The sequence below is a fragment of the Coniosporium apollinis genome (genome assembly GCF_000281105.1).
Source record: "Coniosporium apollinis CBS 100218 chromosome Unknown supercont1.12, whole genome shotgun sequence".
Taxonomy (NCBI): Eukaryota; Fungi; Ascomycota; class Dothideomycetes; genus Coniosporium; species Coniosporium apollinis.
Window position 1 is genome coordinate 248,014 of NW_006913274.1, and position 15,862 is coordinate 263,875.

The following is a 15,862-nucleotide window of genomic DNA, read 5'->3' on the forward strand; positions in this document are numbered from 1 at the left end:
CGCGCGGCTGTCGATATCGATGAAAGCGCCGCGGTCGACTTGCTGACGAGCATGCGCCCTTGGCACGTGCAGCCACCGTGAGCTACACCAAATATTTGGATCTTTGCTAGCGTTATCGGCACGTTCCTGGCACTGATTGTAACCTGAAGAGGAACTGGAGCATCGCACACGTTGATATCGACAGGGCCAGCTTGGAGACCTCGAATCCACAGTCGAGCGGATGTGAGCCCTGTCTGTATTCTTTGCCATTCCACGGTACTGGAACGCACGATGGGGAGACAGGCCCGGATAAAGATGTCACTTCTGTGCACTCTCCGAAGATTACCGGTACCATGAAGAGGTGGCTTTCATCGCATGAACACTACTCCATCCACTCATTGCCGGCCAGCACACGGGCAACGCAGGACTGTAGCACAGATCGCTGGCCATTCGTTCCCCCACCGGCGCCGTTCCCGCGATGCCGGATTTCTCCCAGCTATCCTCAATGTCTCTTGCTCTGGGCGCATGAGGGTTGGTAGCACGAGTACCCGTGTCGCTGTCGACTCTCCACGTAACACCAGTTGGCTTTGGTGCCTCATCTGGCCAGATCAGGAAGCATCTTGTTTTGTTGGACGATAGGAAGCCACGCTGGGCGCTCGAAAGGCTCGCCCTTGGGCCCCCGACTTTCCGGAGCTGACGCTCGGACCGTTCAACTCAGACCAACCATCAGCGGCTCACATCAAGGAAATCACCAAGACTCCAAGACTCGAAGATGCCTGTGCGGCCAGCCCGTTCGTTCACCACTGTTCTCGCAGGGAGGTATCCCAGTCGAGTCCATTGATGATTTGCGTTTCCAGGACCGCTCGCCCGACACGAGCGCCAGTCTAGCCCGCTTCGGAAGGCTCTAGTCTGGCTATTGGAGCACGACTTGCCAACAGCCGATGCTGGCGATGCAGAGATGTCGAGCATTGCTTTCCAGCTGTGCCGCAACCGTTGCTATCAAGATGGCCTGGGCGGCTATTGTAGAGCCGTGACACCCAGCAGATATTGCAATTATTGTGGCCTCTGCCAGGGCCAGTCCTCGCTGCCTCAGCGCACCCCATGGCCGATGACAAGGAGTCCTGGGGAGGGGTTTCGGACTTTCAGAGCTTCCCGGTCTCTCACTAGTTAGCCCTTCCGGAAAAACAAGACCCACTTTGTGTCTCCTCTCCGCGCCCTTCGTCTTCTCGCAGCAAGGGAACGAGGGAAGCGTCGCTGGCGAGCAAGAAGGTTCAGGCGAGGTTGCGCCAGGACGCCGGCCTTTTCCCACTATCATAAAATGTGATCCAGAAGGCCTTTTATCTTACTCAGCGTGGAAAGTAAGTAGGTTGACGGCGGGGTTACCTCCATACAAGGTGTTCCTTGAATTGAATGACCTTAGGTGCCAGGTTGAGTTTTTGATCAACCTAGCAAAGCCCTAGTGGAGTATTTCTCCGCTTTGCGATTTTTAGGTAGCCCAGCCGACCCTGGGGTGGTTAACAGCTGTCTTTGACTGATGTCTCCGGGGGAGGCGACCGGTTGAGCAGCCACATCTGAGCAGGTCTCCCTATCGGAAACCCTGCCTCTCTCATCTGCCGCCCGTTTGGCCAGTGCAGGGCCTGGACGATGCCAGCGCCAGCGTGCTCTGGCTACCCCCTGCCAAATCACGAGCCGACAGCTCGAGAGGCTCTCCGGTTGACGGACCTGACGTTTTCGAGACAGCTCTCTCGCTTCCAAGCTTGGAGTTCGCGTGCATCCCAGCGCTCGCCTGCATCAAACCGTCCGCACGCCATCCCTCCCGTCTCTTCCCCGCCAGGCCCGAATAGACGCTAGATCCAGCGTCTGGCGGCCTGTGGGCGGGCGCGGGCGAGCATCCACGGCCTGGCCGAAGATCTTCACCCGCTGCTTAGGTACAGCGGTATCTGCATCTTGCTCTGGCGAACCTTTTGCTGCTCTGTTTTCGCTCCTCCTCCTGTGACTTACTGGCCGTTTGTGCACGCATCCCTTGCGAGCGTTCGTGCCGGCCCGCTGCTCACGCATCTTCTGAGACCTTTTTGGAGGGTCCCCATCTGCGGTTCCCGGCATAGCGCAGCGCGGCTTGTTCGTGCAGCGGTCAAGCTAGCGTAGCCCCAGACAGCTTGCCTCTCTGCACAGAATCGTCTGCTGCAGAAGTAGAGGCCTTCTCCAGTCGAGCTCTCCACCGTCCGTTGTTGCTGAGGTTGTTCGTCGCCTTGCTCAGACAGCCGCCCCTCGCTCGTTACCATCCGCGTCCACGAGACTCTCGCCAGGCCTCCAGTCGCGTTTTTGTTTTCTGTTTGGACGGACCCGGCCTCAGAATCTTCCCGCCAACGCCTATCTACCTATCTCTAGCCCGTTGGCGCCCTCGGAATTCCGCGCTAGCTGGCATCCCAACCTCCTCCGCTTCTAAACCTCCGCCGTCCCCCACTGCTCCGGCGTGTCCATTCTCTTTTGTGTCGCAGCATTATCCAGTAGAGATTGACGTTGTTCTGGTGCTTCTTCCATCCTCATTGCTCAAGTGGCACCGCACGTGGACCGTAGCTGATACGCGCCCTCGCCCCAGATTGCATGTCCTGAGCCCGGAGATCCTCAGCATCACCGCGACAACTTACGAATTACGACGAGTGACGACTTTGACACGATCTGTTATCGTAGATCTCGCAGCTACCCGTCATTGACTATTCTGGACCGTGCAGGCCGAAGCAGCTCCGTTGTTGTTTCATCTACGGAGATCCGCTCTGATACGGTCAATTGCATTCATTGAGGACGACGCGCGATCAAAAAAGCATCTGGCTTCCCTATTTTCACGACCTGCGACGAACTTACGACGTGAAGTCTGCATTTCAGCATCTGTGCCGCGTTCCTTTCACTCCGCATCCCCAACCGAAGCCCGCGCCGCATTCCACTTCCATCCGCTCTGAACAGATTCCTCGGCACCGTGCTACCCAGCCGTACCACCACGAGGAGTCTGCCAAGTCGAAACTCGCAGGCGCTGCCAAAGCAAGCGATCTTCCGCAATTGGGTGGTTGAAGATCCTCAAGTGTGTCGACCGCTTGTTTGCCTACGCGACGAGCAAACATCCGAGGCAGCCTACAAACCAGGCCCGATTCGCCTTGTCACTGGATCCAGGAAAACCAAACATCCAGCTCCGCTCCCATCGGATACCTGCGCAGATCCTGCAATCTACTCTGTAAAGCGCCGACAACCGCGCCCTCTGTTATTCTTAGTTTCGGCAGTCTAGCACGTTGACTCGAGGCGCGAGTATCCTCTGTTAAGATCTAGAGAATCGGGTGGTGAATCACCAGGAGCCCTCCACTAGTCGAACACCCGCCAATACCGGAAAGCTGGAGCTGCCATCGATCTCCCAGGTCCACTCCCGAGGCCCCGCTGAAGCATCGTGGTACAGCTCCCACTTCATACCAAGGTCGGTTGCATCGAGTGAGCGATTGCCTGGCTTACCTCAGTTGCAAGCTCAAGCGAGCTCATCGAACTCGCCGTCGCCTCGGGGTGGGTCCTTCAGTGGTGGTTCTGTGAATCTAGGTAGCGCTAGCTCCATCACCTCCTACTCATCCTCAGTGAACGGGCACACCGCGGGATTCAAGACGCCTTCACCGCAGCAGATACCACAAAATTTGAAGGCAAACCACGGGTTGAATGCCCATTCGCAGCAGGAGTTACCATACAGCCACCATCACACGGTCCAGGGCTACGCCTACGGCGGCGACTCATACAGCAACATGAACGCCATGCAGTCATACGCCGATGTTCACCCCCCTCACATGTCTGCGAATCCTGGGCATGCGCCTTCGTCTGGACCACCCTCAGGTTTGGCGCACTATTACACCGGACAGCAGCCACCGCTGCTTCAGCCCGGCCCCCAGAGTTACCCGTCCGCACAAGGCTCATACAGTCAATATGGTTACAGCAGCGGAATGGCGTCCGGGCCTTCGGCGGGAATGCCTGCCTCGAGTTCGATGAGCAACGGCATGGTTCCTCCGTCGCTCCCACTGCCAGGTGAACAAACTCCGCATGAGCATAAACTCTTACGTACTAACACCTGCGTGCAGCGATGTCATCTGGTGCTCCCAACCCCTCTTCGCTCACCGGATCTCAGAATTTCTCCACACATACATTTGATACGACGGGACAGATTGCTCCTCCTGGTATGAAGCCTCGCGTAACCGCTACGTTATGGGAAGACGAGGGCAGTCTGTGCTTCCAAGTTGAAGCCAAAGGCGTTTGCGTTGCGCGGAGAGAAGGTACTAGATGACTCAAAACTGTGTGGGGAATTTTTACTTACAGATCTTCAGACAATCACATGATCAACGGAACAAAATTATTGAATGTGGCAGGAATGACAAGGGGCCGTCGGGATGGGATTCTAAAAAGCGAGAAAACACGGCATGTCGTGAAGATCGGCCCCATGCACTTGAAGGGCGTCTGGTATGCCCCTTACAATCCAGTAATGGCTGAGCCACACTGATTTGGCTAGGATTCCTTTCGAACGCGCACTGGATTTTGCGAACAAGGAGAAAATCACGGAGCAGTTGTACCCACTCTTCGTCCACGACATCGGCGCGCTACTCTACCACCCTACCAATCAACCTCGGACCAACGTGGGTAACGCGAGCGCCGTGGCCGCTATGAACCGTACCGGAAGAGACCAGCAACAGCGTTATCTGACGGGTCCACAAAGCTCGCAAGCGCCGTCCCTTCATCATCATCATTCGCTGAGCAATCCGATCGGAGCCCATATGACCCAGCCGCCGCACTCTATCGCGCCGCATCCCGCCGCCGGGCGACCGGGGCTAGATAGAGCGCACACCTTTCCAACTCCTCCTACGAGTGCTTCGAGCGTTATGGGCATGGGGAATTCTGGCGGTTCCTACGAATGGGGCGGCTCAAGCATGCAAAGCGGAGCGCCTCTATCAATTGATACTGGATTGAGCAACGCTCGATCTGTGCCTACAACGCCAGCAAGCACGCCACCAGGCAGCCTTCAAGGCATACAGCAATACCAAACACCTCAGGGCTACGACAGCTCGCGGCAGATGTATAGCGCACCAGCAGCTCAGCAAAGCCAATATACCGCACAGCAACAAATCCGGTACGGTCAGCCTTTACAGCCGGCTCCGTATCCGAAGACTGAGATGGCACCACCTTCAAGATCGGGTGTTGAATCCGAGCAACCCCCAGATTCGAAGCCTCACGAGGGCCTACTAAATCACGGATCAGAGCATGGAGCGCACAGCACCGGCGAAGAGGAGGCAGAACACGAGCACGACAATGAATACACGCATACTAGCGCTCCATACAGCGCCAATCGTGGTGTTTACAGCTACAACACTAGTCACGGTGAGCACTCGCACCTATCTCCTGAGATGACCGGTTCACCCTCACATCAAAACGGATCCGGTCGTGCAACTCCCCGCACGGCAGGAACCGCGCAGCAATGGGCTAGCGGATACAGCACCCCGCAAAGGGGGCAGTCTTCAGCGAGCAACTTGTATAGCGTCATGAGCGATACCCGTGGTTCTGCACCGAACGGCAATGTCGGTGCTGATGGATATTCAACCTCAGGTTACCCAAGCCAGTCATACGCGGCAAGCAACGGCGCGACGCCCTCGAACAAGCGCGGTCGCGACGACGACGACGAGCCGGACCCCTACGGGCGGCCTGCTAGTCGCAATTCCGGCGAGAACGGCGTCGAAGGCATCAAGCGACGAAAGACCATTACAGAGAGCAGCGTCGGTGGAGCTGTAGGTGGAGCCGATCCCAATGTGCTCAATCGAACGAGGTCCACCATCTCCCAAAGAAGGAGATGATGTAATGCAGTCATTACGAAGTGATTGCAAACCCTACGATGACGACGCAGATGGCGTCTCAATCGATTACGTGGCTCTACGGCTTTGAGCAAACGCTTTCAGCCGACTTTGTGCATTACTCCTAGGACAAGACAGTGCATCACTGTATGGTGCATTCTCCATTCTGCGTTGCTCCGCTCTGTGGCTTCGAAGCATCCCACGGCTGTGCTCATCACTTCAAGACCTTTCCTTTGCATTCACGCTGTTTTCTGGTTATCTTCGCGGCATCTAACGACCATCACGAATTTCATGCTCGGTTGCATTCTCACGATTACGACCCCTCTCCTTGTGTCGACATAGCAGAGCAAGCGGGGGACGCCACCTGTACTTTCCACACGGATTTCCTTTCATGCTTGCGCAACGCCGAAGGGAATACGCACCCGGCGAACATGACTCCATCGATCTTTTCTTCTGTAACTTCTGGCTGGCGGTAGAGCGAGGTCACCGTCACCGGGTCAGCTCCTGGGTAAAGAACAGGGTAACGGGGACGGATCTGACTTCCTTGGCTGCGGGTACTGTTTTCTTGGTAGTGAACCACGTTGCAGACGCAGAGATGAATATCACGGCATCCTGCGAGCTTTAAGCGCTGGTCTAGGGTAACTTTTCGGAGCAAGCATGTGGCTGGACGGTTATTGATTCAATGGGCTACGATAATGAGGGAAAACAAAAGTCTTTTAGTCTCTCTTCATCTGCGGACTCGGATATCTCATGCCCTGTGCCGATTTGCCGTGATGTGACCCACTGCAAACCTTGGATAAAAAAAGCAGAGAGCATTTTACTTGCACCTGCTGCACTTCCCTAAATCGGCCCAAGATGGACACCTCTCGCACCATCAACCCCAATGACCTGTTCTCCGCTAAAGGCCTGGTGATAGCCATCACCGGCGGCGGCAGTGGTATGTAATCATGTACTGCAGCACAAACGTGCATCACTGCAGCCCGCTCCATGCCTCAGCCCCTCCAGTTCCAGACGTCCCCCATCCAACACAGCAGACGCTGACCGCGCCCCTCGCAAATCCCAGGCATCGGCCTCGCCCTCGCAAGCGCCCTCGCCCAAACCTCCGCCCAAAAGATCTACCTCCTCGGCCGGCGCCTCTCCGTCCTAACGACCGCCGCCCAATCCCTCTCTACCTCCCAGACCACGGTCATCCCGCTCGAATGCGACGTCACGTCCCCCTCCTCCCTCGCCGCGGCCGTCGCGCACATCGAGCGTGACACGGGCTACCTAGATGTCCTGATCAACAACGCCGGCACCCTCGGCCCGCTGCAGCGCGATATCTACTCCGCGCAGACGGTCGAAGAGCTTCAGAAGACCATGCTGCTCGGGGTCGAGGACGGCGGGTGGGCTGACACGTTCGCGGTGAACACGACGGCTGTTGTGGGGGCGAGCGCGGCGTTCTTGGGCTTGTTGGACAAGGGGAACGTGAGGCGGGGGTGGGAGGGTGGGAAGGTGGGGTTGGGGGAGACGAGGAAGAGGCAGCGGGAGGAGGGTGAGAAAGCTGGAGTGGACGAGGAGGATGAGAGGAGTAGCCAGATTGTCACGGTGGCGAGTATCAGTGGGTTTAATAGGCATGTCACCGCTGGGCTGGCGTATACGGCATCAAAGGCTGGCGCGGTGATGTTGGGGAAGACGCTCGCGACGCTGTTGGCGCCGTGGGGGATTAGGAGTAACGTCATTGCTCCGGGGGGTGAGTTGCTCCGTGCTGGGTTGGGTGTGCCGGCTGCGATGCTGACTGGTTTTTGTGATGCAGTGTATCCATCGGATATGACGGCTGGTTCAAAGGATGTGTACCCTGTCAATGAAGTCCCCGCGGGCCGTAAGGGCGACTTCGGTGATATGGCGGGCGTCATCTTGTACCTTGTGGGCAAGAGCGGCGCGTACGTTAACGGTAACGTGCAGGTCACGGATGGAGGAAGGCTGAGCATGATGCCTGGCACCTACTAGGTAAATGCACATCCAGACGCCCGAGCCACAGCTTGATGGTTGTTTCCCTGGTTGAAAAGACCTATGACTATACCCTGCTACCTTACGTGGAATATAAGCGCTGTATCGCTCGCTATATTTACTCGTAACTAATATTAGGATCAAGTATCAAAGTCAATCTAAGACGGTTTCCTCAACAGACCTACGTAATCTACTCATTGTCTCCAAAAATCCTGAGACAAATTTCGGCCTCGTGAGTGTGTTGAAAGCAGTTTGAAGCGTTCCGCAAGTCCTCAACCTCCCGACTTACAGTCGTCGCTGTATTACCAGTGCTTCGAGCCGACTAAAAGGTGTGTCTAAGAGAGCCTTGAACGAAGGTCAAAAAGAAAACTCAGGAATCCCGCAGGACAAAAACTTACAGCAGTAGGTATTCGCTAGTGGTTACCCACCTACGAATCGGTTATCTGCGAGCGTTTGTACAGCCTCCTTTCCCGTTCTAGCGGGTGAGCGTCGCCGTCCTATGCTCACGCGAGCTGAGCCTGCTGAGGTGAGCATAGGTGAGTTTATTGCTCTAGAAATGTGTCTCCTCGTCAAGAAGAAAGAGCGGGAGGACTCCAAAGTAAGAAGATATAGAGCTAGTATCGATCATTGCGGAGCTACTCTCCCTCCATTATACTGATTATATCATGATTGGTAGTCCGATTTCCCGAATTCTCTATCAACATCGGATCTTGTTCATTATACGGGAAGCGAGAGTATCAATAGGCGGCGCTTTGCCTGAAAGTCTGTCACAGTACGCTACGTGCAACGCTGTGGTAGGTTTGATTGGTAAACAGCTTACAGTACCTTGCTTGCTAATACAAAGCCCTTTGTGGAGTAGCTTCCCTTAAACTTCTGGCGCCGTCTTTCAACCTGAAATCTAACGACCAGCTCGCTAGTTGGCTTCGCCAATTCCCTCAAAGGACGCTGATCTTCAATCTCCACAATCGTGTTTCCTCCCTTACCTCTTTCCTAGCCGTTGTCGTATCTTTAGGAATGGTTCCACACAGACCCCGCTCTTTCGAGAATGTTCGCTGCCCCAATGAATAGTCTTTCAGAGTCTGAGCGTGAGAGACCAGCGGATGAAGAATCTCAAGAAGTGCTCCGGGATGAAGATTCGCTCGATGAAGGACCGGATGTGAAGTTTTATCCATCCTGCTTCGAAGAAGTTGAAGATCTTGAGAGATACGAGCCGGACGGCTTCCATCCAGTCCATCTTGGCGACCTCTACAATAGTGGACAGTATAGGATCATCCACAAACTGGGGCTTGGAGGCTTCTCAACGGTCTGGCTTGCTCGCGACAACCACTCCGACAGCATTGTCGCGCTGAAGATAGTAGCGGCTGATAGCTCCAATGACTACAAGGATCTGAAGACTCTGCAAGAGCTGGCCGGCAACTCCTCTGGCCCGATCATTCTCGACCATTTCCCATCCCTGCTCAATCATTTTTGGCTAGACGGTCCAAATGGGCGTCATCTTTGCCTTGTATTATCTGTACTCGGGTCGAGCATATCTCGGATGTCTGGAACGGATCGAAAGCTGCATCCCGAGGTGTCTCGAAGGGCCGCTTTACAGACTACCCGAGGGCTTTCTTACATGCATACACAGGGAACATGTCATGGAGGTAAGTCTATCGCGCTCGAAGCGCATGAGCTCAAGGCTAATAGCTTACTGTATAGATCTGACGGGCGCAAATATACTCTTCGGGCTCTCTTCCAAGTTTGCCTACTTTTCTGGTGAGGAAGTGTACGATCAGCTGGGCAAACCTGAGACTGATGTTCTTAAACGAATTTCCGGTGAACATACGGCCCCGTCAGCGCCGAGCTACGTGGTTAAAACGCCGGACATATCCAATATTGACCCAACCATGATGGAAGACAAGATCTGCATAATCGATTTTGACCAGTCTTTCCACATACTAGATCCTCCAACCACTATGCTCGGCACTCCATCGAAGTATTTGGCGCCAGAAGCTATTTTCGAGTTGCATGCCAGTTCGAGCTCAGAGGTGTGGGCTCTTGGTTGCGCAACATTCAGAATGCGGGCCGGTTACGACCTATTTGAGGTTTGGGGAACTGGGTCGCCCTCCGACTCCATTGGTGAGATGATCAACACCATCGGCGAGCTCCCCGAAAAGTGGCGCCATACGCGCTATGACGATGATGGTGTGCCTATCCGAAAAACCGACAGTCAGTCAGAGCAGAATGGCGTGGAACTGTCCTTTTTTCCAAAAGAACGAAGTCTGATGAAGCGCATAATGTCCATCTCCGACGAGGCGAAGCCATCGCCCACAACCGATTTACAGCGCGACAAGATTTTCTGGAATCCTCCTTGGTTTCATGATGGCAGTTCGCCTCCAATCGAGGAAGGAGACTCACTTGACCGAGAAGAAAATGAGGAGAAAGATGACGAAGACGATTACACTGGCCTCCTTAAAATCTCGCTCGAGGAAGCCACGAGCCTGCATGATTTATTATCCAGAATACTTGTTTACGATCCGATGCAACGTCCATCGGCGGAAGAGATACTTCAACATCCACGGTTTACGACTGCTTTTTACAGTAGAAGGATTGACGGGAGTCATTTGGACCGAGATTAATCAAAGATCTGTATAGTAACTCTTACGGCCGATACAAAACTGGAAGGGACATTCCTCAACACCACTTATCTTGCAAATGTCCAGTAGTCCCACCACCAACTCTCAGATCAGTTGTTCCTAGTACCGAAGCTGCAAGAGATGGAAAGATCCCAGTGTATTTTCAACATTCTCTCGGTCATGGACCTGCTTCCTTTCCATGGACCTTACTTCATCTCATGCACTTCCTGCACCATCAACACAACGCCGCCATCCTCATTTAGATAGACTCCCCAGCCATCATGGCCTGATATTTCTTCGGCCTATCCTAGCCCCAACATCCACTCAACGCCTCAATAAGCGCCTTGCTGTCCGTGGTAGTAAAGAACGGGATCGAGTACTGCGCCTTACACATCGCCTCTCCACTATCCTTGACTTTATCTTCCCCACCACACGCCTGACCAGCTCCATCCTCGCCAATCCTCACCAGCGGCGCCACAACCCGACGCACCGTCCATCAAATCCCCTATGTTGGCAAGCACGGTCCCATCGATCGGTCCCACACTCCGAAATTCCCCCGGGCGGAGCGAATCCTCGATTTCGAGCCCCCCGACCGCGTCTTGGAAGAGTAGCGTCAGGGTGCCGAAATCGGAGTGGGCGCTTATGCGCACCTTATGGCCTGAGGTGAGAGCACGTAAGGGAGAGAGGGGTAGTGTAGGAGACGCAGCTGGAAGTGGTTGTGCGAGTGGGTGCCGCTGAGGGTGGACGGTGTCGGTAAGGAGAGCGTGGGGGCGCGGAGGAGGGAATGGATCAGGGTGGTGCAATCCTGAGCTAGGCTGTTAGCGGGCGTTCGCTGAGCGCTGTAGTCAAGGGCTTGCGAGTTTACGAGGAAGAAAGATTTCACGAAGGTGCGGAACCCAGGCAGTTTATCTTCGGGCAACCAGATATTCGGCCGTGCGGTCCAGAGACGATCAGGGTTCTCGGCTGAATGTTCCGGAAGAGAAAGAACAAAGCATCTCCAAGATAATAGAAGAGAGTCACCTGACAACCAGAGACTTCTAAATTGAGATATCATATAATTTAAGGCAAGAGACTCTAGTTATTTTTCCGGGCATGCCTTGCCCCCTAGCTCCTAATCACGTATACGCCTAACGCTATAAGCAGGTAACAAACAGCATCGGAGGATAGAGCTCGCCAAATGCCCACAGCGTGCTAATGCTTTGGGGAAACGACTGGCAACCAAGTGAATAGAGATCCGTGTTTGTTATTCTGTCGTTGCAGTTTTAGAATTTAAGTACGGAGCATTGTTTAGTTGTTCTAGGTACTTACGTGACTACTTGTTTCGAGTGGGTTTTACATCATTTCTTGGAGCTTGTTCTGTTGTTTATCAGCCGCCGACAAAAGTAGGTCTGTCTGTTTTGGCTGTTTATGCTTATTGGGTAGATCCTTCGTTATTTTGCCGCGAGGCGGGGCTAGATACCTTGGTGGTAAGGGCGTATCCCTTGACCTAGTAGGTGAGGCAGCGGGTGAGCAAGGGTGAGCATACCCAGCTCACCCACTTAAAGCAGCATCTCACTATAAGAGGCAACGACAACGGCCTTGCAGATATCTTCTAGATATACCCACCTAACTACTGATCTACTGATTCAAAGCTAATGTAGTGGCAGATCGGATGGGATGCCCAGTGTTCTTTGATCTACGGCCGTATGTAACAGATACTCGTCGTTGATACAATATACCAGTCATTTTCCGCCAGCTTGGCCAACATGATTTGCAGACGGTACACTTATAACTAAAGCTGATATTACACCGCACTGGTTATAGTTGCACGGACAGGGGCTCAAACAGCACAGCAGGAAAGATGGCTGCGAATGACTGTTAACTGTGTACGAAGCGAAAGTACGCACTTCGGCAACGAGCTTAGCTAGCTAGGTATCGGCTTGTTTTCCACCCGCTGCCACCCACTCGTCAAGTTTCCCCTAAAGTTGAAATGAGGTTCATAGCTATCCGGCTGAGTATTATACGCCTCATCAACCGCCTTGACCACAAACACCTTCCCCGCCTGACTATTCGGAATGATGAAGCGCCAGCGCCTCCACGCCCACGCCTTGCTCCCCTTAGTCTCGGCCTCTAGCAGCTCCGCCTGATGCCACGAGCGGCCGTCATCAGCGCTGATATCAACGCGGACGATCTCACGGCCACCGCCGCTGAAGGAATAGCCCTCCAGAAGCACAGAATCCTCCTCTAGACCATAGACGTGCATCCACTTGCGCGCTTGCGGAGAGTGCGAAGATACCTGCCGCAGCGAGGTGATGGCGGACTGCACCGGCATTTCCTGGATACTGCGCGCAGCGTCCCAGTTCGGATTGGGCCCCTCGTTCGGGCCGAAGCACTTGTAGTCGCGCCGCTGCCACTGCGAGGGCGACTCCTCGTCCGAGAGGGTGATCTTGTTGACCCACTTCACGCTGCGGGCTGCGACGTTGCCTGGTACCAGGACGCGCAGGGGGAAGCCGTGGTCCGGCGGGAGGGCTTCGCCATTCATCTTGTACGCGAGTAGCACGTCGCCAAATCGGTCTGCGGCTTTGGCGATGGGGATGGAGGCGCCGTAGGCTTCGACGGCGGAGAATTGGACGTGTTTCACTTCTTTGGGGACGTCGTCGACGGCGTGTCCGGCGTCGGCTAGGACGTCGCGTAGGCGGACGCCCGTCCATTCTGCGTTCCCTATCGCACCAACTTCCCATTGGAGTCCGTTGGTCATGCGTGCGTTGGCGGTCATGTGAGAGCGACGGTTGCCGGAGCACTGGAGCGTTGCGGTGATGGTGTGCTCATGGAACTTGTCGCGCAGGTCTTGCAGCGTGTACTTCTTCTCCGTACCGTCGTACAGCTCGACTGTCAGGCTGTAGTCTTCTGGCTTGCCCAAGTCTGGGACCCAGAGGTGGTTGCGCACGTAGAAGACGTCATTTGGAGTGATGAACGTGCCCAGCTCTGATACAGGGGTCTCTGCATTGCAAGGCCGTTCGCTGTGCACGCGCAGCCTGGGATCTCGTTCGGGATCAGAGGCGAATGGGTTGGGAACATGTTCACTCGGGACCTGACCATCGACTAGGTCCTTTGGGTCAATGGTGCCGATGAGATATTGCTCCAATATGTCATAGACGTCTTGTTTCTGGTGAATGGAAAAAATCTTCCAGTAAGGGTCGATGCTACCGCCCGCCGCTCGTAAAATCACTTCTCCGCCTGGATGACTCGGCACCCATTCTGTGATATCGTAGACATTGGTTCCTTTTGTGACCCATATTGACTCAGAACCTAGGCCGTGAGCGTGTACTTCGGCAAGCCTTATGAGTCTGGGTTCATTTGAGCTGGATGGTTCTTCTGCATATGCAGGCCGGCTTCCAAGGGCTATCGATGCGGCAGCTATGGTTGCCGCAAGGAGCACATTTGACGTGATTCGTGATTTGTGTGGCCATGAAGAAGTCCGTTTGATCCAGGTGGAGTGTGGCTGGGTCCTGCTGTATCTACAAACCCCCCCGGCAACTTTTCTTACGCAAGGCTTCTGATGCGTGTTTCGGACTGCTGTGAATAGTAGGCTCGACACTCTCTTGCAGGCGCTCATCTCACTTGTCGCCAATCGTTCACAGGTTTCAGAGCGAGAGAAGTAGCAGTTGAAGTGGCGACTCGATCTTGATACATCAAATCGATTTGTCGTGATGTTAGCCCGAAGAGGCTTAGCGCTAACAAGACAAAATACAGCCGCGACTCTCTGGGGTATTCCGGCGAAATATATGTACTGAACATGAACATGGGCTGATGTGGGGTCGTTTTGTTTCGGATGTCGCTTCGTCGTCACAATTCTGATTGAGCAATGATCATACAATTTTAAATAATATCACACCTCACAGACGGTACCTATACTTGGAGTCAATCTGGACGCAAGAGGCTTCATACCGTGGCGGTACAAATCTACCAGCCGTAGATTCTGCACCCTAGAGAGCATGGAGGATCTAACCATGAAGTCGCATTTCTGATTATCGATATTTCTTCCCCCCAGCTGCCAATACGACATAGTCTGGAACTGCATGGTTAGTCGAGTAGTGGCTTAGGGACCTATCCGACCTCGCATGCTGATCCGAAACAATAATGAAGCGTTGTTGGGGAAACGCGGCACACCTTGCGGAGGCGGGTGACTCGTTTCAGTACTTCGGCAATATATTCTGCTGCCTAGTAGAAGATTCCAAGTACTTAAACATTCCCTTACCAGACCAGACTTCTCAGAGCCAAGAATCGCCCGCCGTCTTGTCCTGTTTTCGTTATCTCGAGGGCACTATACGGCATTGTCTGGTAATCGGTGGGTCAACCGAACAAACCGTCAGCACCGACAAGCCAACGAAACAATCATCTGGTTGTTTCCTCAACAGGAATTGAGGACAACGACGCCTTACTCTTACCCTTACTATCGTCCTCTAGCATAGCAGAGTGCCTACGTTGACCAGCCTGGTCTATACCGATTGAGCTCCCGCTCTCACCTCGTGAAAATGGCATCTTCCACTGGCTACCGCTACTCCCAAAACTCCAAAAACATCGGCGAAGCCAAAAACTTCTCGTGGGAATATCCCGTTCCCGCCAACGACTTCTGGAACCCCCTAGACTTCGTCGTTGGCCGGAACTTTCTGCAGTGCTTCTCGGCAGACGAGATCGCACGACTGCCTCTCGACAGTACCCTCAGTAAAGACGGCAAGTTAGAATTACTCCTCCAACTCCTCCAAGAGAAGCTCTTTTCTCGAGATGCCGCAGCCGCGCCACAGACGCTCTACGACGTCGACTACGCGGCCTGGGATAAGTTGCTGTTAGGTATGTGCACGATGCAAGGGCAGTTAGGGCAATCCGCCGAGGCAGAGAAAACGATCCGCTCGTTGGTGGATCGGAGGAAAGACAGGACGAATCTCTCGCATTTGCATAGTTTATCTGGTCTACTTGCAGAGCAGGGTAAACACGCCGAAGCAGAGGAGACGGAAATGCCCGTGAAGCTTTGGCTGGATGAACGGCTGGGCAAGGACTCCCCCCAAGCGTTGGGATCGCGGAGGATCATTGCGAAGGCTATGTGGAAACAGGGGCCCTCAAGACAGGGAGAGGCGAGGGAGTTGTTGGCCGAGGTGATGGAGTTGATTGGTGGGATGAGTGGAGGACAGTTCGCTGTGTACCAGGCTGAACAGAGAGAGACCACGGAGAAGATGATAGCGGACCTTGAGAGAGGACGCACCTGAGAGAACGTCGTTTTGACATTGGAACACGAGTGCCAATACAGTATTCGTCACCTGTACCCACTGGCTTGTGTTTCGATTCTCACGCGACCCAATCCGGCAAGCCAGTCATAAGACACTTGGCAGTAGGTGCTTGCAGCACCAAGGTGTACTGTTGTCAGGAACACACTGACGTCTTGCAATG

General features: G+C 54.3%; 5 protein-coding genes across 5 annotated transcripts; 4 read left to right on the top strand and 1 right to left on the bottom strand.

Moving 5' to 3' along the window:
- Positions 1–3,752: 3,752 nt before the first annotated feature.
- On the top strand, positions 3,753–5,840 carry W97_03035 (uncharacterized protein; the record flags this gene model as incomplete). Its single annotated transcript, XM_007780934.1, has 4 exons — positions 3,753–4,029; positions 4,083–4,274; positions 4,326–4,458; positions 4,508–5,840. The coding sequence occupies 4 exons, from the start codon at positions 3,753–3,755 to the stop codon at positions 5,838–5,840; spliced, it is 1,935 nt and encodes a 644-aa protein (XP_007779124.1).
- An 852-nt stretch (positions 5,841–6,692) lies between these two features.
- W97_03036 (uncharacterized protein) lies at positions 6,693–7,823 on the top strand (the record flags this gene model as incomplete). The annotated part of the gene is made up of 3 exons (XM_007780935.1): positions 6,693–6,774; positions 6,901–7,566; positions 7,630–7,823. 3 exons carry the CDS (start codon positions 6,693–6,695, stop codon positions 7,821–7,823), a joined length of 942 nt encoding a protein of 313 aa, XP_007779125.1.
- A 1,060-nt stretch (positions 7,824–8,883) lies between these two features.
- Positions 8,884–10,441, top strand: W97_03037 (CMGC/SRPK protein kinase; the record flags this gene model as incomplete). Its single annotated transcript, XM_007780936.1, has 2 exons — positions 8,884–9,466; positions 9,522–10,441. The coding sequence occupies 2 exons, from the start codon at positions 8,884–8,886 to the stop codon at positions 10,439–10,441; spliced, it is 1,503 nt and encodes a 500-aa protein (XP_007779126.1).
- A 1,900-nt stretch (positions 10,442–12,341) lies between these two features.
- W97_03038 (uncharacterized protein) lies at positions 12,342–14,498 on the bottom strand (the record flags this gene model as incomplete). The annotated part of the gene is made up of 2 exons (XM_007780937.1): positions 12,342–13,726; positions 14,366–14,498. 2 exons carry the CDS (start codon positions 14,496–14,498, stop codon positions 12,342–12,344), a joined length of 1,518 nt encoding a protein of 505 aa, XP_007779127.1.
- Positions 14,499–14,952: 454 nt separating this feature from the next.
- Positions 14,953–15,681, top strand: W97_03039 (uncharacterized protein; the record flags this gene model as incomplete). Its single annotated transcript, XM_007780938.1, has 1 exon — positions 14,953–15,681. The coding sequence occupies one exon, from the start codon at positions 14,953–14,955 to the stop codon at positions 15,679–15,681; it is 729 nt and encodes a 242-aa protein (XP_007779128.1).
- Positions 15,682–15,862: the final 181 nt, after the last annotated feature.